The 25,254-nt window shown below is 46.4% G+C and overlaps 1 protein-coding gene across 12 annotated transcripts in view; it reads right to left on the bottom strand.

The window, feature by feature from the left end:
- The window catches only part of odr4 (odr-4 GPCR localization factor homolog), a 171,213-nt gene that overhangs the window by 41,818 nt on the left and 104,141 nt on the right, over positions 1 to 25,254 (bottom strand). For 11 of the 12 annotated variants that reach the window (XM_038794585.1, XM_038794575.1, XM_038794586.1 and 8 more), the window contains 3 exons: positions 19,978 to 20,019; positions 18,507 to 18,635; positions 14,643 to 14,724 (listed from right to left, as the gene is read on the bottom strand). In XM_038794585.1, the coding sequence (XP_038650513.1) occupies positions 14,643 to 14,724; positions 18,507 to 18,635; positions 19,978 to 20,019 (253 nt within the window). The remainder of the gene's footprint in view (positions 1 to 14,642; positions 14,725 to 18,506; positions 18,636 to 19,977; positions 20,020 to 25,254) is intronic. The other variant, XM_038794588.1, reaches the window with a different exon arrangement.

The raw sequence follows: 25,254 nt of genomic DNA, 5'->3' as shown, positions 1-25,254 counted from the left end.
ACAGATTATCAGGTTATTTATCTCATAGTTGTTTGTGGGACATTGCTGATCATAGATTCCCGCCCATTTCCTTTATTCCATTAGGAACTGCACATCAAAAGTACTTAATGACCTGCAAAGCATTTTGGGAGTCCTTAATCATTTCATTCCATATTGTATCAATTTGCCTTGAAGGGTAATGACTCTCCCTAGTATCTAATTGAACTCCTGTTTGTGCAGGTACAACCATTATCATGTTATTTGTCATTTGAACCGAGCTTTTATCTCCTCATCATTTTAAAATTTTAAGTCATATCCTCTCAAATCTGTTTCCCGTCCAAAATAAATAATCTTATTTCTTGAACTTTATTGTTAGAATAAATAACTTTAAAATTTGGGCAGGACCATCTCCAGGTCTCAATTCTGAGGTGGGGGAGGGGAGGAAGTAGTATTAGGCCATGATTTTGGCCACGGTAGGCAGTTAATTGCAGGGAGGGTGGGTTTGGTGGCTAATTAGCAGTGGTGGATGCGACATGAAGGTGGGACTGTTAATGTGAGACCCATTTTAAAGGTATGACGGCAGCTATTATAGTAGCAGCTATCTTGGATAGCTATGGAAGTCAGCAGGAGGAAAGCCAGAGGTCTGATATTCATGGCAGGGCAGTCCACAGTTTACCAATGCAACCCTCAAGGCTATGTTGGAGGCAACATGCGAGAGGTTGAGAGGCTAGAGTGGAGAAGTCCCTTCAACTCCGATGCTCTTTGAATGCATGTGCTTTCCCATTAAGGTGGCCAACCTCATGGAGAGCCATGTGCGAAAGCAACAGGAGTAGATGCAGGAACAACGCACGGACACGCACGGAATACATGCAACGTTATGTAGCATTAACTAGTAAGCAGCTCTGATGTCGCAAAGAAACACGGAGAGGATGCTTGTTGCGCCCCAGATGGTGGTCGCATACTGCAATCCAGTGTGCTTAGGGCTGAGGCAGGCACCACTAAGGATGAGAGTGTTAACCCTCACACCACACCATCATCCTCATTAGCTTCCTTGGCCTCTGCAAATTGATACTTGTGCAGCAATCTCTGGAGGTTTTTGCATTGGCACAGATGACAACCGCTACATAAATCACAGCCGTAAGCAGACACAAACCTGCGTTTCATCCCAGGCTAAAGTCCAGCACTGTGTAGAGGTGGTTGAGAGTGAAGGCCACTGCATCGATGAATGCACTATTTCACTTGTAAACGTGAATTTGTAATTTATTAATAACACTGGAAATGTTGGGCCATACGCCCGTTGTGTGAGCTTGGTTCTTTAATGACACAACTGTCACCTGTGGGTTGGCTATGCTAAATTGCCCCCGTAGTATCCAAAAGTTTAGGTGGCGCTACTTGGTTACGGAAATAGGGTGGGAGCGTGGGCCGAGGTGGGAGGTTCTCTTTCGGAGGGTCGGTGCACTCGATGGGCTGAGCATCCTCCTTCTGCACTGTAGTGATTCTACGATTCTTTCTCATCAGTTCCCTTTAAACAGCCACATGCAAATTGGCATAGGAGCAGACAGATCAGGAAAATCAACAGGTGGCTAAAGGGCTGGTGTGGCAAAGAGAGGTTCCTTTTCATGAGGCACTGGTGCCAGTTCTGTGACAGGAAGGAACAGAACTGATGGGATGGGTTCCACCTGAACTCAGACAGGATTTGTGGCTGAAAGGGTAATTAGGGAGGTGCAACGGCTTTGGCGGCAATGGATGAGGATTTTACAAGAAATATAAGCAGCTTAAATGGAAACAGAAGAGTGCAGGAAAATACAGAGAAGAATAAATTCAGGAAGGTCATTGGTGGCATAGGGAATAAGTACAGCCGTAGAATGGGAGCCAAAAAAGATTATTAATTTAAAGCGGGAGGAAATCCTATTAAAAAGAGCTCAACTGTCTTTTCAGCAATGAACACAGTGTCTGTAATAAAACATGGGAGTTGAAGGAAATCATGTGATGGGAAGAACGAGGAGAGTAGGGATTACTGAGACTTGGCTATAGAAAAAGCAGGTCACTCACATTAATAGGTGACATCGACAGACTACCTAATAGTGGAAGGGGGGGGGGGGGGGGGGAACAAGCAGACAAATTAAGGAATTGAATGAAAAACAAAGAATAATAAACACAAGGTAAAAACTAAAAATAAACACGAATAATGATAAGAAAACACTTGAGGTCTGGAAAAGAGGCATACATTAAGTACAAAGATAGCGGAATAGTGCAGTATAAGAGAGGATACAAAGAGATTAGGAGAGAAAGCCGTGTTTGCTGACGTCACAACTGTAGAGTGCACTCTCCCCACACTTGAGGTTGCAGTGTGTGTGTAGTCACTTTCAGCGCTATCCCAGGCAGTTGCTTGCATCAAAGAGGCCGCAGCCAGAAAATAACACTGTTCTTGCAGCCTCCTGCTCTCTTTCCCTCTCCTGAGTTCTCACAGCCTCCTATAGGTCACAGGGTTGGCAGGGATGATAGTCAATACTGAGTGAGAGGGAAACAGATGGTAAATTTAGATGAGAAAAGATTGGAGGAAGCTTCGATAGAGCATAAGTGCCAGCATGAACTATTTGAACTGAATGGCCTGTTTCTGTGCGGTATATCTTATTTAATCCTCTTGCAGAGTAAGAACAGGCACCGGAATGTGGTGACTAGGGGCTTTTCACAGTAACTTCATTGCAGTGTTAATGTAAGCCTACTTGTGACAATAATGATTATTATTATTGTTAGATATGCCTGGGATATCCAATGCTAAATAACAATAATCCTTATTATTATCACGGTAGGCTTACATTAACACTGCAATGAAGTTACTGTGAAAATCCCCGAGTCGCCACACTCCATCCATGACAGTCAGTGCACATGTCCATATTAACTGGCACATCAGGCCCATTCACCTAACTTAAATAAATTGGCCTGCAACAGTTTATTTTGCTCTGTATTACTCATTCCCATGAGCATTATATATAATTCTTGAATTCAAGAATGGTTCCATTTGACCCTCTAGATCATAAATGGAAATTGCGAACATCAATGATCCCAAGGCAAATCGCAGCTTTATGCTCAACTTTATCCCATTAATGACAACCCTTAGCTTATGTAATTTGAATCTGGTACTTCTACAATATAATAGTCGTACAGTCCCGTGAGATGCCATTTATTCTAAAAGCCACCAATACACATTTTATTAAGTGCGTTTTGGAAGTTAACTTGTAGAAAATCAACCAGGCTATTTTCATTCATAATCGCAGCCACTTGAACAGAATCAAGCTAGTGAAGTGGGACCTCAGTTTCCCAGCACCATGTTAGGTATCTTTGAATAACCAATGACTCTTTCATCTTTAAAATCTTCAATCATATCTACATTCAAATCTTTGTTCTCCAAAGTGAATAACTAATTATTCAAAAAAATTATGTCACTATCCCTATAATGCCTTCCTTCTAACAACTTCCCCAACACAAAAGTTCAACTTAATAGGCCATCTCGATAATCCAGTTACTCACCACTGAAAATTATAGAGCCACATAAGGCACTAACTTTGGGAAAAGGTTACATAACCAGCTATTGCACATTAGACCTCCACCATTTCCCTGGACACTCTGGAGGTACATGGAAATGGGTCCTGCAATATATATTTTAAGCACGTTAATCTTAAAAAAAATATTTCTGTAGCTACTTTTTATGAAGATGTTTTTTTGCATATTTAATATAGTACTACTGAGTCTGTGGCACTATCTGCAACAGTGAAAAAATAATGATTTAGTTCATTAATCATGTCTGTATTAAATTTCATAGAATTTACAGTGCAGGAGGCCATTCGGCCCATCGAGTCTGCACCAGCTCCTGGAAAGAGCACCCTACCTAAGGTCAACACCTCCACCCTATCCCCATAACCCCACCTAACACTAAGGGCCATTTTGGTCACTAAGGGTAATTTATCATGGCCAATCCACCTAACCTGCACATCTTTGGACTGTGGGAGGAAACCGGAGCACCCGGAGGAAACCCACGCACTCACGGGGAGGATGTGCAGACTCCGCACAGACAGTGACCCAAGCCAGAATCGAACCTGGGACCCTGGATCTGTGAAGCGATTGTGCTATCCACAATGCTACCGTGCTGCCCTATTCTCATAGTTCTGCTGAAAAATCCCCCTAATGAACTATGTGGCTAATTAGTTTTCACCAACACACCTGAAAAAGGCCTCACCATCACTACTACAATTGCTGACTGTCCTTTATTCTGAAGGTCAACCTGACAAACATGCAACTGACCTTTGGTAGGGAGCCTTCTGTATTTGTAGCACAAATTATGAAATCACAGCTCACATTTTTCACTTCATAAAATTCAAAATTGGATAGTCAAAGCACCTGTGGTTTCTCATTGTTTACTGCTGAAGATGGTGCTCTGCAGTGCACATTTATTAAATTGGGTCTGTAATGTAATTTTACATTTCCACACACTGCTTTTAGTTATTCTCAATAGAAATTTATACTTGCCTCCATTTTCTTGAGGACTGGATCTTTTATATAACATGCATTTATTTAGTGCCCCAATGTGAAAAAACTATTTTCTCCAGTTCCTCTGTGAGGTGAATAAAAACTGAAAACCCAAGTCGCAGAAAGATATTCTTTGGAGTGACAAAACACCAGTCAAAGACACATATTTTAACGAGGATCTAAAAGGAAGATTTAGAGAACAAGAGAATTGCGGTGCAGTGAATGTAGGGAACGGTGGGGGAAGCAGTGCACCTGAGAGGAGACAGCCGAAAGGAGAAATACAACCTCCAGTGGAGTCAAAGCCAAAATGTGTGGCATAAGAACATAAGAACTAGGAGCAGGAGTAGGCCATCTGGCCCCTCGAGCCTGCTCCGCCATTCAATTAGATCATGGCTGATCTTTTGTGGACTCAGCTCCACTTTCCGGCCCGAACACCATAACCCTTAATCCCTTTATTCTTCAAAAAACTATCTATCTTTACCTTAAAAACATGTAATGAAGGAGCCTCAACTGCTTCACTGGGCAAGGAATTCCATAGATTCACAACCCTTTGGGTGAAGAAGTTCCTCCTAAACTCAGTCCTAAATCTACTTCCCCTTATTTTGAGGCTATGCCCCCTAGTTCTGCTGTCACCCGCCAGTGGAAACAACCTGCCCGCATCTATCCTATCTATTCCCTTCATAATTTTAAATGTTTCTATAAGATCCCCCCTCATCCTTCTAAATTCCAACGAGTACAGTCCCAGTCTACTCAACCTCTCCTCATAATCCAACCCCTTCAACTCTGGGATTAACCTAGTGAATCTCCTCTGCACACCCTCCAGTGCCAGTATGTCCTTTCTCAAGTAAGGAGACCAACACTGAACACAATACTCCAGGTGTGGCCGCACTAACACCTTATACAATTGCAACATAACCTCCCTAGTCTTAAACTCCATCCCTCTAGCAATGAAGGACAAAATTCCATTTGCCTTCTTAATCACCTGTTGCACTTGTAAACCATGGTGGCGCAGTGCTTAGCACTTCTGCCTCAGAGCAACAGGGACTCTGATTCAATTCCGCCCTTGGGTGACTGTGGAGTTTGCACATTGTCCCCATGTCTGCGTGGGTTTCCTCCGGTCAAGTTGCTCTCTACTAACCCTGCCAGATGTGGAGCATTTCTGCTTCTTTTTGCAGAGAACTTCATTAAGTTTGAGCTTTTGTTTGCATGAAATAGAGTAGACAATCTCTCCCAGTAAAGATACAAACATCGATCTGAATTTAATAATAATAATCTTTATTGTCACAAGTAGGCTTACATTAACATTGCAATGAAGTTACTCTTAGAGAGCATAGGAACAGATTGGCAACCTCCAAGCTGTACAGTCTTGCAGGAGTTTAATTAGCTGGAATAGCATAATTTACTAACCGTAATGGTAAGCTTCTCAATGCTTACCAAGCTATGACCGCCTTAGCTATTGGGACATGTAACATCCTCCAAGGCTATTTAATGAGTCAGGGATCGATTATCACAGGTGCCCTGGAATATTTCAGAGCTAGTTGGCTACTGCTGAAAGTTGACTCAGTTCCAATCTTTCATCTATTACGCACGTTGCCTTGCAGGCAATTCGACTGAAAAGGGATCCTGTCTTACAGAGCATGGCAAAAACAATTATCTTTAAGCAACTGAGAAGTAAAATATAAATGTCGCCACAATACCAGAGGACTAAAGGTTGCTCTCCCCTTTTAGAGCTGAGTGGTGGTGATTGAATTTGAGGGTCACCACACCTCAGGCGATGGGCAAAGTTGAGAAGGCTGGGCCTTCATGAATAACTTCAGCTGGTACAGGAATTGAACCCGCGCTGCTGGCATCACTCTGCATCACATACCAGCCGACCAGCCAAGTCAGCTAAGCGACTCCCAACTGAGAAGTACAAGTTTGTGTCTATACTAGGAGGGCAGCAAAAACTGGTAAATGAAGAGCAGCAAACTTATAAAATAAGGAGTTCCTAATATTCCACTGTACAATATTAATGTTAAGCAGACATAATGCAACTATAAAACCTCTGCTATTCATCACTTTTTAAAATTAATTCATGGGATGGGGGCATCGCTGGCTAGGCCAGCATTTATTGCTCATCCCATATCATTAAAAGTAAAAGTATTAACAACAAAGAACAAAGAGAAGTACAGCACAGAAACAGGCCCTTCGGCCCTCCAAGCCCGTGCCGACCATGCTGCCCGTCTAAACTAAAATCTTCTACACTTCCTGGGTCCGTATCTCTCTATTCCCAACCTATTCATGTATTTGTCAAGATACCCCTTAAATGTCACTATCGTCCCTGCTTCCACCAACTCTTCCGGCAGCGAGTTCCAGGCACCCACTACCCTCTGTGTAAAAAATTTGCCTCCGACATCTCCTCTAAACCTTGCCCCTCGCACCTTAATCCTATGTCCCCATGTAATTTACCCCTCTACCATGGGGAAAAGCCTCTGACTATCCACTCTGTCTATGTCCCTCATAATTTTGTAGACCTCTATCAGGTCACCCCTCAACCTCCGTTGTTCCAGTGAGAACAAACTGAGTTTATTCTTTTTTTTTTGTAAATATTTTTATTCAAAATTTTTACATCATAAATAACAGAAAATAAAAAACAACCCCAACCCCACCCCTGAACAGAGCAATGAAAACAGTGAAAATAAATAAACAACTAAACAATGCAATGTACAATAACCAATAAACAATTATAGATCCCCAACCAAACATAAACAAACCACCCCCCTCCTCCCCCGGGTTGCTGCTGCTACCGACCATCCCCTAACGCTCTGCCAGGAAGTCTAGGAACGATTGCCACAGCCTGAAGAACCCCTGCACAGATCCTCTTAAGGCAAATTTCATCTTCTCCAATTTAATAAATCCTGCCATGTCATTAATCCAGGATTCCGCGCTTGGGGGCCTCGCATCCTTCCACTGAAGCAGAATCCTTCGCCAGGCTACCAGGGACGCAAAGGCCAGAATACCGGCCTCTTTCGCCTCCTGCACTCCCGGCTCTTCCGACACCCCAAATATTGGAAGCCCCCAGCCTGGCTTAACCCTGGGGTTCACCACCTTTAATAGCGTCCTCGCTACACCTCCCCAGAACTCCTCTAACGCTGGGCATGCCCAGAACATGTGGGTATGGTTTGCAGAACCCCCCGAATATCTCACACACCTATCCTCACTCCCAAAGAACCGGCTCAGCCTTGTCCCGGTCATATGCACCCTGTGCAGTACAGTAAATTGTATCAGGCTAAGCCTGGTGCAAGAGGAGGAAGAATTCACTCTTCCCAAGGCAGTCACCCACGTATCCTCATCGATCTCCTCCCCCAGTTCCTCCTCCCACTTACCTTTTAACTCCTCCACCGAGGCCTCCTCCTCCTCCTGTATCAACTGGTAAATTGATTAAAACCTACCCTCTCCGACCCACACCCCTGACAACACCCTATCCTGAACCCTGGGCGTCGGCAGCAGCGGGAACTCCACCTGACGCCTAACAAACGCCCGTACCTGCATATATCGGAAGGTGTTTCCGGGGGGGGGGGCCTAATTTCTCCTCTAGTTCCCTAAGGCTCGCAAACCCCCTGTCGATGAACAGGTCCCCTACCCTCCGAATACCCACCCTGTACCAGCTCCGGAACCCCCCATCTATTTTTCCCGGGGCAAACCAATGGTTCTCCCATATCGGGGACCACACCGAGGCCCCCATCTCCCCCGTGACGTCTCCATTGCCCCCAAATTTTAAGGGTCGCCGCCGCCACCGGGCTCGTAGTGTAACTCATCGGAGGGAGCAGCAGCGGTGCCGTCGCCAGCGCCCCCAGGGTTGTGCCCACACAGGACGCCATCTCCAACCGCTTCCAAGCCACCCCCTCCCCCTCCATTACCCGCTTGCGTACCATCGCCACGTGTTGAAAGTCCTAACCAGCAGTGGGCCCAACAGGTCCACGTATTTCCTATAGAATTCCACCGGGAATCCATCTGGCCCCGGTGTCTTCCCCGCCTGCATGCTCCCTAGACCCTTAACCAGTTCCTCCAACCCAACCGGCGCCCCCAGCCCCGCTACCCGCTCCTCCTCTACCCTCGGGAACCTTAGCCGGTCCAAAAACCGACCCATCCCCTCTTCCTCCGATGGGGGCTCAGACCGATACAGTCCCTCATAAAAGTCCCTGAAGACCCGGTTAATCCCCACCGCACTACGCACCGTGCTCCCCCCTCCGTCCCTCACTCCCCTAATCTCCCTCGCTGCCTCCCGCTTCCTAAGCTGGTGTGCCAACATCCTGCTGGCCTTCTCGCCATACTCATACACCGCCCCTTGCGCCTTCCTCCACTGTACCTCCGCCTTCCTGAGTAGCCCCTCCTCAGGAGCCTCCGAGTACCTCCTATCTATCCTGACCATCTCCCCCACCAACCTCTCGCTCTCTCTCCTCTCCTTCCCTTCTTTATGGGCCCTGGTGGAGATCAGTTCTCCCCTGACCACCGCTTTCAACGCCTCCCAAACCACCCCTACTTGCACCTCCCCGTTATCATTGGTCTCCATGTACCTCTCTATGCACCCCTGGACCCGCCTGCTAACCTCTTCGTCCGCCAACAGCCCCACCTCCAAATGCCACAGCGGGCGCTGGTACCTCTCCTCCCCCAGCACGAGGTCCACCCAATGTGGGGCATGGTCAGAGATGGCTATCGCCGAGTACTCAGTGTCCTCTACCCTCGGAATCAGCGCCCGGTTCATTACAAAAAAGTCAATCTGAGAGTAGGCCTTATGAACTTGGGAGAAGAATGAAAATTCCCTGGCCCCCGGCCTCGCAAACCCCCCCCCCCCCCCCCCCATCTGATCCATGAACTCCCTCAGCACCTTGGCCGCCGCCGGCCTCCTACCCGTCCTAGACCTAGAGCAATCTAATGCCGGGTCCAGCACCGTGTTAAAGTCCCCGCCCAGTATCAAGCCCCCCTGTCTCTAAATCCGGGATCCGGCCCAGCATGCGCCGCATAAACCCCGCATCGTCCCAGTTCGGGGCATATATATTTACCAAGACCACCCGCACCCACTGCAGCTTACAACTCACCATCACATACCTACCTCCGTTGTCTGCAACAATGCTCAGCGCCTCAAACGACACCCGCTTCCCCACCAAGATCGCCACCCTCCGATTTTTTGCATCCAGCCCCGAATGGAGCACCTGTCCCACCCACTCCTGCCTTAGCCTTACCTGATCTGCCACCCGTAGATGCGTTTCCTGAAGCATGACCACATCTGCTTTCAGCCCCTTCAGGAGCACGAACAGACGGCCCCGCTTGACCGGCCCATTCAGGCCTCCTGCGTTCCAGGTTATCAGCCGGATCAGGGGGCTACCAGCCCCCCTCCCCAACCGACTAGCCATAATCCTTCCTAGGCCAGCCACGTGTCCGCACATCCCGCACTTCCCATTCCTCCCAGCGGCAGACCCCCGCCCCGACCTCCTCTACAAACTCCAGCTCCCCCTTGGCAGCAACCCGGTTCCCCCCCCCCCCCAGCCAGGTTTCCCCCTAGCTGCATTGCTCCCCCCATTGCACTCCCGTGAGTCAGTGACTCCTGCTGACCCCGGCTACTCCCACCGTTCCATCGTCTCCCCCCCCAATGTAGGAATCCCCCTTCCCCCCTCCTGTCTATCAGCGGCACTTCCCGCCCCCCCACTTCCACTCTCAGCGCGGGAAGAAAGCCCACGCCTTCAGCACCAGCCCCGCCTCTTTCCATCCTTAGCGTGGGTAAAAAGCTCGCGCTTCCAGATCTGGCCCCACCCCTTTCCATCCTTAGTGCGGGAAAAAGCCCGTGCTTTCTACCTGCCTGACCCCGTCCCCTCTGGCATAGTTTCCCTTCCAGGCCCAGTCCCAAATTCTCCGGCTCGGGCCTCACCCCCCGCGGGGCCCCATCCCCAATTCCAGCCACCGACGCCCAAAGGCTTTACCTGTCCAACCCCCTACAAGCATGCCCGACAGACAAAGGAGACATAGGAATCCACCCAACCACAAAATCCCCCCAAAACACAGCACAACAGTCCCGACCACCCCCTCCCCTCCCCCAGCGTCCCCTCGTCCACAGTCCTCAGTCAGAGTCCAGCTTTTCAGTCTGAATAAAGGTCCACGCCTCTTCTGGCGTCTCGAAGTAATAATGGCGATCGCTGTAGGTAACCCACAGCCGCGCTGGCTGCAACATGCCAAACCTCACCCCTCTCCGGTGCAGCACCGCCTTAGCCCGGTTGTACCCGGCCCTCTTCTTAGCCACCTCCGTACGCCAGTCCTGGTAGATCTGGATCTCTGCATTCTCCCACCTGCTGCTCCACTCTTTCTTGGCCCACCTTAGCACACATTCTCTGTCCGCAAACCGATGGAACCGCACCAGCACCGCCCGCGGCGGCTCACTGGTCTTGGGCCTCCTCGCCAGCACTCGACGGGCCCCCTCCAACTCCAGGGGCCCCTGGAAGGACCCGGCGCCCATCAGCGTATTCAGCATGGTGACCACATAGGCACCCACATCTGAACCTTCCAGCCCCTCCGCGAGATCCCAAATACGCAGGTTCTTTCTCCTCGACCGGTTCTCCAGGTCCTCGAGCTTCGCCTGCCATATCTTATGGAGCGCCTCGTGTGTCTCCACCTTCACCGCCAAGCCCAAGATCTCGTCCTTGTTTTCTGAGACCTTTTGTCAGACCTCCCGGATTGCTGCCCGGGTCTCAAGTAGCTTATCAATCAAGGCCTTCATCGGCTCGAAGAGCTCAGATTTCAGCTCCGTGAAGTAGCGCTGGAGAAACTCCTGCTGCTCCTGTGACCACTGCTCCAAAGCTGCCTGGTCTCCACCCGCCACCATCTTAACCTTCCTTCCTCGCACCAGTCTCTGCTCAAACTCCACTTTTTTTCACCGCTCCACTCCTTGTCCAATCCATACAGTTCTGGGGGAGTGATGTTATCCCCTTCCCACACTGGGGATCGTCGAAAAAGTGCCGCTGGGGGCCCTAAAAAGAGCCCAAAAGTCCAATTCTAGTGGGAGCTGCCGAATGTGCGACTTAGCTCCGCATAGCCGCAACCGGAAGTCACAAACCGAGTTTATTCAACCGCTCCTCATAGCTAATGCCCTCCATACCAGGCAACGTCCTGGTAAATCTCTTCTGCACCCTTTCTAAAGCCTCCACATCCTTCTGGTAATGTGGCAACCAGAATTGAACACTATACTTCAAGTGTGGCCTAACTAAAGTTCTATACAGCTGCAACATGACTTGCCAATTCTTATACTCAATGCCCCGGCCAATGAAGGCAAGCATGCCGTATGCCTTCTTGATTACCTTCTCCACCTGTGTTGCCCCTTTCAGTGTCCTGTGGACCAGTACACCTAGATCTCTCTGACTTTCAATACCCTTGAGGGTTCTACCATTCACTATATCCCCTACCTGCATTAGACCTTCTAAAATACATTACCTCACATTTGTCCAGATTAAACTCCATCTGCCATCTCTCCGCCCAAGTCTCCAAACGATCTAAATCCTGCTGTATCCTCTGACAGTCCTCATCGCTATCCGGAATTCCACCTACCTTTGTGTCGTCTGCAAACTTACTAATCAGACAAGTTACATTTTCCTCCAAATCATTTATATATACTACGAACAGCAAAGGTCCTGGCACTGATCCCTGCGGAACACCACTAGTCACAGCCCTCCAATTAGAAAAGCACCCTTCCATTGCTACTCTCTGCCTTCTATGACCTAGCCAGTTCTGTATCCACCTTGCCAGCTCACCTCTGATCCCGTGTGACTTCACCTTTTGTACCAGTCTGCCATGAGGGACCTTGTCAAAGGCCTTACTGGAGTCCATATAGACAACATCCACTGCCCTACCTGCATCAATCACCTTTGTGACCTCTTCGAAAAACTCTATCAAGTTAGTGAGACACGACCTCCCCTTCACAAAACCATGCTGCCTCTCACTAATACGTCCATTTGCTTCCAAATGGGAGTAGATCCTGTCTCGAAGAATTCTCTCCAGTAATTTCCCTACCATTGACGTAAGGCTCACCGGCCTGTAGTTCCCTGGGTTATCCTTGCTACCCTTCTTAAACAAAGGAACAACATTGGCTATTCTCCACTCCTCTGGGACATCACCTGAAGACAGTGAGGATCCAAAGATTTCTGTCAAGGCCTCAGCAATTTCCTCTCTAACCTCCTTCAGTATTCTGCGGTATATCCCATCCGGCCCTGGGGACTTATCTACCGTAATATTTTTCAAGACGCCCAACACCTCGTCTTTTTGGATCTCAATGTGACCCAGGCTATCTACACACCCTTCTCCAGACTCAACATCCATGAATTCCTTCTCTTTGGTGAATACTGCTGCAAAGTATTCATTTAGTACCTCACCCATTTCCTCTGGCTCCACACATAGATTCCCTTGCCTATCCTTCAGTGGGCCAACCCTTTCGCTGGCTACCCTCTTGCTTTTTATGTACGTGTAAAAAGCCTTGGGATTTTCCTTAACCCTATTTGCCAATGACTTTTCGTGACCCCTTCTAGTCCTCCTGACTTCTTGCTTAAGTTTCTTCCTACTTTCCTTATATTCCACACAGGCTTCGTCTGTTCCCAGCCTTCTAGCCCTGACAAATGCCTCCGTTTTCTTTTTGATGAGGCCTGCAATATCTCTCGTTATCCAAGGTTCCCGAAATTTGCAGTATTTTTCCTTCTTCCGCAAAGGAACATGCCGATCCTGAATTCCTTTCAACTGACATTTGAAAGTCTCCCACATGTCAGATATTGATTTACCCTCAAACATCCTCCCCCAATCTAGGTTCTTCAGTTCCCGCCTAATATTGTTATAATTAGCCTTCCCCCAATTTAGCACATTCACCCTTGGACCACTCTTATCCCTGTCCACCAGCACTTTAAAACTTATTGAATTGTGGTCACTGTTCCCGAAATGCTCCCCTCCTGAAACTTCTACCACCTGGCCGGGCTCATTTCCCAATATCAGGTCCAGTACAGCCCCTTCCCTAGTTGGACTGCCTACATCTTGTTTTAAGAAGCCCTCCTGGATGTTCCTTACAAACTCTGCCCCGTCCAAGCCCCTAGCACTATGTGAGTCCCAGTCAATATTGGGGAAGTTAAAGTCTCCCATCACAACAACCCTGTTGTTTTTACTCGTTTCCAAAATCTGTCTACCTATCTGCTCCTCTATCTCCCGCTGGCTGTTGGGAGGCCTGTAGTAAACCCCCAACATTGTGACTGCACCCTTCTTATTCCTGATCTCTACCCGTATTGCCTCGCTGCCCTCTGAGGTGTCCTCCCGTAGTACAGCTGATATTCTCCCTAACCAGTAGTGCAACTCCGCCACCCCTTTTACGTCCCCCTCTATTCCGCCTGAAACATCTAAATCCTGGAACGTTTAGCCGCCAATCATGTCCTTCCCTCAACCAGGTCTCTGTAATGGCAACAACATCATAGATCCAAGTACTAATCCAAGCTCTAAGTTCATCTGCCTTACCCGTAAACATATGCACTTCAGGCCACCAGACCCGCTGTTTTCAGCAACATCTCCCTGTCTGCTCTTCCTCAGAGCCATACTGGCCCTATTCCTTAGTTCTCCCTCAATTATTACACCTTCTGACCTATTGCTCCGGTAGCCACCGCCCTGCCATACTAGTTTAACCCTCCCGTGTGACACTAGCAAACCTTGCGGCCAAGATATTTATGCCTTTCCAGTTTACATGCAACCCGTCCTTCTTATACAGGTCACACCTGCCCTGGAAGCACTCCCAGTGGTCCAGATAACGGAAACTCTCCCTCCTACACCAGCTGTTTAGCCAAGTGTTTAGCTGCTCTATCTTCCTATTTCTAGCATCACTGGCACATGGCACAGGGAGTAATCCCGAGATTACAATCCTAGAGGTCCTGTCTTTTAACTTTCTGCCGAGCTCCCTGAACTCCTGCTGCAGGACCTCATGCCCCTTCCTGCGTATGTCATTAGTACCAATATGTATAACAACCTCTGCCTGTTTGCCCTCTCCCTTCAGGATTCCCACTCGTCACACAATTCAAAAAACTGTGAGAGTCTAACACAAACATTACTAAAGAACATGGGGAGAAATCAATGGACTATAAGTTACTTACCAACATTTTTGTTCAGAACTTGTTCCTCAAATACCATTTGACAGCGGATAAACACAGTGTTCAGCACATCTCTTTTTAGTTCCTGGGGAAAAAATTTGGTTTGATTAGCTGTGACATCTGAATTGCCATTATAGGGAATACACAATACATTATTTTTTGACAAAACAATGACACGCCTAATTAAGTTAATCTGTTTTTGTTATTATTCGTACATGGGATGTGGGCGACGCCTGCTGGAACAGCATTTATTGCCCATCACTACGTTGCTGTGGATCTGGAATCACACGTAGGCCAGACCAGGTAAGGATGCAGGTTTCCTTGACTAAAGGACATTCATGAACCAGATAGGTTTTTAAGACAATCGACAATGGATTCAAGCTCATCATTAGATCTTAATTCTAGACTGTATTGAACTCAAATTTCACCATCCACTGTGGTGGGATTCAAACCCGGGTGCCCAGAGTATGACTCTGGGTCTCTGGATTGCTAATCCAGCGACAATGCCACCAGGCCACTGTCTCCTCTTATTGCATTCTGATCAAAGATCAAGCATTATACCATAATATAACCTTCATATTAATCCTCTTTTTCTGATGTTACCAGGGCAGCACAATAGCTAGCATTGCTGCCTCACAGTGCCGGAACCCATGTTCAATTCCGGCTTTGGATGACTGTCTGTGTGGAGTTTGCAATTCTCCATGTCTGCATGGGTTTCCTCCGGGTGGGTGTTCCAGTTTTCCTCTAAAGATGTGCAAGTTATGTGGATTGGTCATGCTAAATCGCCCCTTAGTGTCCAAAGATGTGCAGGTTAGGTGGGGATACGGGGATAGGGCGGGGAGTGGGTCTAGGTAGGGTGCTCTTTCAGAGGGAAAGTGCAACTCGATGGACTGAATGGCCTCCTTCTGCACTGTAGGGATTCTATACATCTTAAGGACTGGGAACAAAATTACCTGACGTTAACAGAGTTACGTTTCAAAAATGAAGAAAGTAGAACATTTGGCAAGTATTGCAGTTGAATAAGTTTTGAAATGTATTTTCCAATGAAACATGAATGAATGTTTTGTTTGTGGTAATTAAACTGAGAATAGCTTGGGACCTAGAGCATAAAATCATGTGTGAAGCTCACCAACCATTGACAGTGTCTACATTTTTGTAGGGCAGACATGTTGAATTATGCTCCAAAATACTTACAAGTTTTGTCTGTGGTGATTAAATTACCTTATTTAATTTTGTATTTGAGCCAACGTACAAAACAGCACTGTGATTTTGACTTTGCATTGTTAAAGGCTATCAGGTCAACACTCTTTTCACTGTTGATTGGTAATTACCAAGGGTTTTACAAAGGGCAAGTTGGGCAATAGGTTTTGAATGATATAACTTACAATACATTTTGTAGGCTGGTAGTATTAATGTTCAAACAGTCAATTTGGAACACTGACCCCTTGAATTTGTGTGTGGAGCTCTTTTTTCAAGATACAGAGTAACATTATTTATTGATGGACAGTAACTTCCCAGTACACCTTGAATGTGGAAATTCAGGCTTCTCTTATGAAGGCAAAAATTTGATGTTTTACAGTTTGCAAGGGTGAGATTTTTTTAAATCTAAGACCTCTGGAAAATGTATCATGCAGCTATCCAAATCCATATTTGGGATGAAACTATGGATTCAACAGAGTGACTTGCAAATAGTTTCTGCAAATGTATGCTCTATACAGTTCGTGCATTCTGGCAGACAGGAGATTATTTATTAATGGTAGAAAGCCATCTATTAGATTTTACCCAAAGGAATGATAAGATACTTAATGCCCTGTTGAGGCTTCTTATCTAAAGATCGGTAGAAATTTACCCAGGAGTTTCTATTTCTGCTTTTTTAAAAATCACCCTTTAGTTTTATTTATTCCAAAGAATAATCATTATTCAAGGTATATATCTCAGTTCTACAGGTTTGGTTTGAAAAGTATACGTATACCTAATGATGGGGAAACTTGTCACCCAGTGGTCATCTTAGTGTGTTCAAGGAGAATGTTTCCAACATAAATGTTTGGATTTGATGGAAGAGCTTATGAATATATGTAGAAATGTTTCACTGAAGGAAAAGGCCTCTTTTGATTTTTTTTGTTCATGGAATATGAGCATTGCTGACACGGCCAGCACTGATTACCCATCGCTAATGAACCTGGTGGTGAGTCTCATTCCTGAATCATTGCACTCTATATGGTACAGGGACACCTGCAATGCTATGAGCTCGGGAAGTCCAGGTTTTTGGTCCACCATTGATGAAAGATTATCAATATAAATCAAGGTAATGCAAGACTTGCAGGTGCTGGTGTTCTCACGTGCCTGTTGCCCATGTTCTTCTAGGTGGTTAGCATATATGGCATATACTGCAGCTACAGTATGCTCAAGATGGAGGAAATGAATGTTCACAGTGGCGAATGAGGGACCTATGAAGTGAACTGCTTTAGCCTGGATGGTGTTACGTTTCTTGAGTGTTGTTGGAGCTGCAGTCATCCAGCTAAGTGGAGGATATTGTTCATGTTCCTGATTTGTGCCTTGTAGGTGATGACAAGGCTTTGGTGAGCCAGGACAGGGGTTAGTCACCATAGAATATCCATTCTGACCTGCTCTTGTAGCCACAGTATTTATATGACCCATCTAGTTTTACTCAACGTTTCCTCTCAGAATATTGATGTTAAGGGACTCAGCTGCTGATAGTCAACGGGAGATAATTAGATGGTCTCTTGTTGGGAACGGTTATTGCCTGGCACATGTGGCATGAACGTTATTTGCCACTTGTCAGCTCAAGCCGGAATGATGTATAGTCTTGCTGCATGGCAGTATAGGTTGCTGCATTGTTTAAGGATCCGTGAATGGAACTGCACACTACCATCATCAGCGAACATCCCCACATCTGACCTTATGATAGATGCAAGGTCATCAAAGAGCATTAGCAACAATTTCTGTGGCCATATTATATCTGAAAATTAAGATATGACAAGTGGACATGTTGGCCTCAGAAAAACTTTGCAATGATCCATGTTTGGTGCTGAATTCTGAAAAACAAAATTACACTATATGTCCATCTTTCCTCTAAGAAAATGGATGCAATAGCATTTCCAATTCATACCTGATTAAGCATATCAGGTTACAAGAAAGATGTCAATGTAGAGGTAGATTACTAAAAGACAATGTCGGTACCTAATGTGGACTTCTCCTCAGCTTTGTTTCTTTCTATTCTATTTAATTTTCACAACCCATAAAATTGTAATTTAGCAAGACGGAATAGAGGAGGTTATTCTATATGTGTGGGTATAGGAAACACGTCCAGCAAGAAAAGACCTTCAAAATTAGAAAAAAATCACAAAATAAGGATAATGTAGAGTTTTTGTTTTCAGCTTACTCCTGATTCTCTTATTTAGCAAAGAGTTCATAAGCTCATCCTTGTGCCTTGCACCCAAAAAATTGACAAATGAACAGAATAGGAAAAGTAATTGGAGATTCTTTGCGGCATACAAATGACTTTCATCTTCCAGATGGTATAGCCATGGTAGAGGCAATATAATAAAAATAAGAATTGGTGTTAAAATAGTAGTGGAAGTACTCTTTGAATATGATGAACGTAAAGCTTTTGTGCATATCCACTTACAGAATACCTATACTGGTTGTTAAATTAATCTGTGTAACCTGCATACTTGCATCATCAAAATCCAACAGATTCTCTGCAGCTGTAAAATTACATTATACCAAGAAACAATTTAAAAAGCACAGAGCTTGCCTACATTTATAACTAATGCTGCTTAGAACGTTTTAGTTGAGGAAATTCCTTTATAAGAATACAAATGATGATGTCTACAGGTACTGTACCTGAATGGCATCTTTTACTTTTGATTTACTGCCATGGAGATAAGCTCTGCAGCGTACAGTACCCTTCACAACAACAGAGCTGCCGCAGTCTTCAATTAAAGCATCAACTTCACCATCAATGATCATAACCTTTAAACAAAATAAACATCCATTTACAAGTCAACTGTAGTGCATTGTACAGTATTGTATTTTGTTCTAAAACTAATGTTCAATGTAAAGATAGAACATGCCAACAACACACAGATCAGCTATACCTGTAGAACACCTAGAGACAGGTTAACATTTTGGGCAGTGATGTTCATCATAATGTTATGAAGGATAACAGCACAACTATAAATCTTGAACGGTCAAGACAGCTGCACGGGTGGCCCAGCTACTCATTCCTTTTGGCTGGTCATGCTGGTCACCACATCATGTTGAGTAGGCTTCATATAAATAAGTTAAGAGTTTCTGCAATATCGGAGATCAGGCAAGGAGATACTGGGTGGGGGAATGTTTTACACTTAGCTTTTTGGGGCTTCTTCCATTTCATTGCTCTGGAAGGCTTGTGCTTAAAGAATGTGCTCCACCTAGTTGTCCCCTTAAATTGCATCATTCCCCTATTTATATCATGGGAACACAATTTGCATGTAGTAATGAGGCTCCCACCTGATTAAGCTGGGCTCTGGTAAATACAGTGGTGAATCAAGTATTCCCATTTTACCTTGGCTATCATACCATTCCTCAGTGTAGACCAAGTGGTCTAATGTCTTTTGTTCATTGATGCTGACGGACCTCCCGTGTGCTTTCAGCACTTTCTGTTTTGTTCTACACTTTCAGTATTTGCTATTTCTTTGCTTTCCATTAGTTATATCCTTCTTGGCCGACATGCTTTATTGGGTATAATTATTTGTTTTCACATTATGCCGAACAATAAATACATCAATCAACAGCACAAAATTTTGCTTGACAGTTTTTTCCCCAACAGATTTCATTTATGTTGCATCATACCCTTACTAGTGCGTGTATGCACAATATATAAGGGTTAATATTACCTCTATTTAGTTAGCACAGAGCCTGTGAACTGTTAAAAATTTCATTGCAAAATGATAAGAAATAAAATTAAGTCCATTCATGTTGAAATGTTCAATGTCAATAAACAAAGAAAATAATGGGCAGCACGGTGGCCTAGTGGTTAGCACAACCGCCTCACGGCGCTGAGGTCTCAGGTTCGATCCCGGCTCTGGATCACTGTCCGTGTGGAGTTTGCACATTCTCCCCGTGTCTGCGTGGGTTTCGCCCCCACAACCCAAAAATGTGCAGAGTAGGTTGATTGGCCACGCTAAATTGCCCCTTAATTGGAAAAAATAATTGGGTAATCTAAATTTATAAAAAAAAAAACACAAAGAAAATAATCACACTTAGCAAACATTTATGATCAGTCAGATGAATAAACAAATAAAATTTAGAAAAATTAGTAGTGAGGACTAACAGGAGCCGTCAGGAACTGGACTTCCGCTGTTGCTTTCTTCTTCTGTGGAAGCAATAAAACAAAAGAAAATTCAGTAGCAATTTAAAGATCAACAAACTGCACATAATAAATTATATTCACTTCAATACATTTGGGTTTGTTAAACTGTGCACAAAAGATACAGTGAAATAAAAGTACTTTTATAACTTTAAAGGGTGGGATAACTACAACAACAACAACCTGTATTTATCTAGCAACTTTAAAGTAGTAACACATCCCCAAGTTGGGAGACCAGATAATGCAGAGGATGGAAGGGCTGAAGGAGATCACAGAAATAGGAGGGCAAGACTATGGAGGATTTGCAAACAAGGATGAGAACTTTAAAATTAAGGCATAACTGGGAGCCCACATAGGGTCATCAAGGACTGGGGTGATGGGAAAATCAGGATTTGAGAGTCAGGATATGGGCAAGAGTGTTTTGGCTGTCCTCAGGTTTATGAACAGCTGAATGTGGGAGGTCAGCCAGGAGTGCATAGGAATAGTCAAGCCTGCAGGTATTAAAAACGTGGATGAGTGTTTTAGCAGATGAGTTAAGAGCAGAATCGGGTGATGTTGCAAAGGTGGAAATAGGCAAGCTTACTGCAGCTGTAGATATATAGTTAGCAGTTCATCTCAGGGACAAATTGACACAGAGGTTCTGAACAGTCTGATTCAGCTCCAGACAGTTGCCAAGGACAAAGTTGGGAATTATGACTAGGATAGTGCTGAGTGCTGAGCTTGTGGCATTTGAGTGCTACAGTGAGAGTTTGGTGACTGAGGGAGTTAGGTGAGGAGGGAGTAAGGTGTTCCTTACATTTCATTTCCTATATTTATCAAAGAGCGTGAAGGGAGCCAGGAGTTTAGAGTACAGCTGACTGAAAGTAGAGTCGGAGGGCGGAGGTCCAGTTGGTCCAAGGGGCAGCTAATTTTGTAAAGTAAGAGGGGATGGAGGCTAGGGCAGTTGCATGCTCCTCCTGTAGGATGTGGGTGGTGAGGGATACCACTGGTGTCCCCGCTGACTATACCTGCGGGAAGTGCACCCAACTCCAGCTCCTCAGAGACCGTGTTAAGGTACTGGAGCTGGAGCTGGATGAACTTCGGATCATCCGGGAGGCAGAGGGGGTCATAGAGAAGAGTTACAGGGAGGTAGCCACACCAAAGGTACTGGACAAGAGTAGCTGGGTTACAGTCAGGGGAAAAAGAACTAACAGGCAGACAGTGCAGGGATCCCTCGTGGCCGTTCCCCTTCAAAACAAGTATACCGTTTTGGATGCTGTTGGGGGGATGACCTACAGCGGCCAGGTCTCTGGCACTGAGTCTGGCTCTGGGGCTCAGAAGGGAAGGGGGGAGCATAGAAAAGGAATAGTAATAGGAGATTCAATGGTTAGGGGAATAGATAGGAGATTCTGTGGTCGCGAGCGAGACTCCCGAAAGGTATGTTGCCTCCCGGGTGCCAGGGCCAGGGATGTCTCTGATCGTGTCTTCAGGATCCTGAAGGGGGAGGGTGAGCAGCCAGAAGTCGTGGTGCACATTGGTACCAACGATGTAGGTAGGAAAAAGGGTGTGGAGGTAATAAACAAGTTTAGGGAGTTAGGCTGGAAGTTAAAGGCCAGGACAGACAGAGTTGTCATCTCTGGTTTGTTGCCGGTGCCACGTGATAGCGAGGCTAGGAATAGGGAGAGAGTGCAGTTGAACACGTGGCTGCAGGAATGGTGTAGGAGGGAGGGCTTCAGGTATTTGGATAATTGGAGCGCATTCTGGGGAAGATGGGACCTGTACAAGCAGGACGGGTTGCATCTGAACCAGAGGGGCACCAATATCCTGGGGGGGAGGTTTTCTAGTACTCTTCGGGAGGGTTTAAACTAATTTGGCAGGGGAATGGGAACCGGATCTGTAGTCCAGCAACTAAGGTAGACGATAGTCAGGACGCCAAAGCACATAGTGATGCAGTGGGGAAGGTAACAATGACAAAGGAGAGTACTTGCAGGCAAGGAGATGGGTTGAAGTGTGTATACTTTAATGCAAGAAGCATCAGGAATAAGGTGGGTCACTCCCGCTCTCCCTCGCGGGGAGAGTTCAGACACTCCCGCTCTCCCTCGCGGGGAGAGTTCAGACGATCAAAATGAACGTACTGCCCAGGTTCCTCTTCCTGTTTAGATCCATTCCGATCTACATCCCCAAGGCCTTTTTCAAAGCGCTGGACAAACTCATCATGGCGTTCGTATGGGGGGGTAAAAATGCTAGGATCCCAAAGAAGGTCTTACAAAAAACAAAAACCAGGGGAGGGTTAGCCCTCCCGAATCTACAATTCTACCACTGGGCAGCAACAGCCGAGCGAGTAAGGGGATGGATCCAGGAGCCAGAAGCTGAGTGGGTGCGTGCGGAGGAGGCCTCCTGCATGGGAACCTCCCTCCGGGCCCTCGCCACGGCAGCACTCCCATCCCCACCCAAAAAACACTCCAGCAGCCCAGTGGTGACAGCCACCCTCCAATCCTGGAACCAACTGCGGCAGCAACTTGGCCTGACCAAAATGTCGAACAGGGCTCCCATCTGCAACAACCATAGGTTCAAACCAGCACTGACCGACGCCACCTTCAAAGGTGGAGGCAGGACGGGGGGACACTGACAGTCAGGGACCTATACACGGACGACAGGATCGCAACACTGGACGAACTGACAGAGAAATTTCAGCTAGCTGGGGGGAACGAGCTACGGTACCTGCAGCTCAAAAACTTCCTACGAAAGGAGACAAGGACGTACCCACAACCGCCACGACAGACACTACTGGAAGACCTACTGGACGCAAGTATCCTAGAGAAAGGGAACTGTAGTGACATGTATGACCGACTGGTAGATAGGGACGACACCGTACTGGACGCAACAAGGAGGAAATGGGAGGACGACCTGGGGATGGAGATCGGGTGGGGACTCTGGAGCGAAGCACTGCATAGGGTCAACTCCACCTCCACGTGCGCAAGGCTCAGCCTGACGCAACTAAAAGTGGTACATAGAGCCCACTTAACAAGAACCCGTATGAGTAGGTTCTTCCCGGAGGTGGAAGACAGATGTGAACGGTGCCAAAGAGGCCCGGCCAACCACGCCCACATGTTCTGGTCTTGCCCCAGACTCGTGGAGTACTGGACAGCCTTCTTCGAGGTTATGTCCAAAGTGGTGGGAGTGAGGGTGGAGCCATGCCCGATAGTGGCGGTCTTCGGGGTTTCAGAACAGCCAGATCTATTCCTGGGGAGGAGGGCAGACGCCCTTGCCTTTGCCTCCCTGATCGCCCGCCGTAGAATCCTGTTTGGCTGGCGGTCAGCAGCACCGCCCAGAGCTGCGGACTGGCTGTCCGACCTCTCGGAATCTCTCCAAATGGAGAAAATCAAATTTGCCATCCGAGGGTCGGACGACGGCTTCCACAGAACGTGGGAGCCATTCATGCAACTGTTCCGGGACCTATTTGTGGCCAATGTACAAGAGGAAGAATAGTCGGGGGAAGGTAGTGGGAGGGGGGGGGGGGGGGGCTACAGGTTCGTTACGGGGGTTCGATGGCTAGCTAAGGCCCAAAACCAAGCTAAATAAACATGTTGAGGGGGGGGGGGGGGGGGGGGGGGGGGGCGCAGTTACTACTACGAAGATGCTTACCTGTAAATATGTATGTTAATTTTTGCGTGTTTGTTTTTGTTTGTTTTTTTTTTTGTTTCTCTCTCCTAACAATTTGTAATTTGTTCAATATAAAATACGAAAACTGAATAAAAACATTTATAAAAAAAAAGGAATAAGGTGGGTGAACTTAAGGCATGGATCTGTACTTGGGACTACGATGTGGTGGCCATCACAGAAACTTGGATAGAAGAGGGGCAGAAATGGTTGTTGGAGGTCCCTGGTTATAGATGTTTCAACAAGATTAGGGAGGATGGTAAAAGAGGTGGGGGGGGGTGGCATTGTTAATTAGAGATAGTATAACAGCTGCAGAAAGGCAGTTCGAGGGGGATGTGCCTACTGAGGTAATATGGGTTGAAGTTAGAAATAGGAAAGGAGCAGTCACCTTGTTGGGAGTTTTCTATAGGCCCCCCAATAGCAGCAGAGATGTGGAGAAACAGATTTTGGAAAGGTGCAGAAGTCACAGGGTAGTAGTCATGGGCGACTTCAACTTCCCAAACATTGAGTGGAAACTCTTTAGATCAAATAGTTTGGATGGGGTAGTGTTTGTGCAGTGTGTCCAGGAAGCTTTTCTAACACAGTATGTAGATTGTCCGACCAGAGGGGAGGCCATATTGGATTTAGTACTTGGTAATGAACCAGGGCAGGTGATAGATTTGTTAGTGGGGGAGCATTTTGGAGGTAGTGACCACAATTCTGTGACTTTCACTTTAGTAATGGAGAGGGATAGGTGCGAGCAACAGGGCAAGGTTTATAATTGGGGGAAGGGTAAATACAATGCTGTCAGACAAGAATTGAAGTGCAGAAGTTGGGAACATAGGCTGTCAGGGAAGGACACAAGTGAAATGTGGAACTTGTTCAAGGATCAGGTACTGCGTGTCTTTGATATGTATGTCCCTGTCAGGCAGGGAAGAGATGGTCGAGTGAGAGAACCATGGTTGACAAGAGAGGTTGAATGTCTTGTTAAGAGGAAGAAGGAGACTTATGTAAGGTTGAAGAAACAAGGTTCAGACAGGGCGCTGGAGGGATACAAGATAGCCAGGAGGGAACTGAAGAAAGGGATTAGGAGAGCTAAGAGAGGGCATGAAAAATCTTTGGCGGGTAGGATCAAGGAAAACCCCAAGGCCTTTTACACATATGTGAGAAATATGAGAATGACTAGAGCGAGGGTAGGTCCGATTAAGGACAGTAGCGGGAGATTGTGTATTGAGTCTGAAGAGATAGGAGAGGTCTTGAACAAGTATTTTCTTCAGTATTTACAAACGAGAGGGGCCATATTGTTGGAGAGGACAGCGTGAAGCAGACTGATAAGCTTGAGGAGATACTTGTCAGGAAGGAAGATGTGTTGCGCGTTTTGAAAAACTTGAGGATAGACAAGTCCCCCGGGCCTGACGGGATATATCCAAGGATTCTATGGGAAGCAAGAAATGAAATTGCAGAGCCGTTGGCAATGATCTTTTCGTCCTCGCTGTCAACAGGGGTGGTACCAGAGGATTGGAGAGTGGCGAATGTCGTGCCCCTGTTCAAAAAAGGGAATAGGGATAACCCTGGGAATTACAGGCCAGTTAGTCTTACTTCGGTGGTAGGCAAAGTAATGGA

The sequence above is a fragment of the Scyliorhinus canicula genome, chromosome 4 (assembly GCF_902713615.1).
Source record: "Scyliorhinus canicula chromosome 4, sScyCan1.1, whole genome shotgun sequence".
Taxonomy (NCBI): Eukaryota; Metazoa; Chordata; class Chondrichthyes; order Carcharhiniformes; family Scyliorhinidae; genus Scyliorhinus; species Scyliorhinus canicula.
Note: the sequence above shows the minus strand (reverse complement) of the source record. Positions and strands in the feature narration are given on the sequence as shown.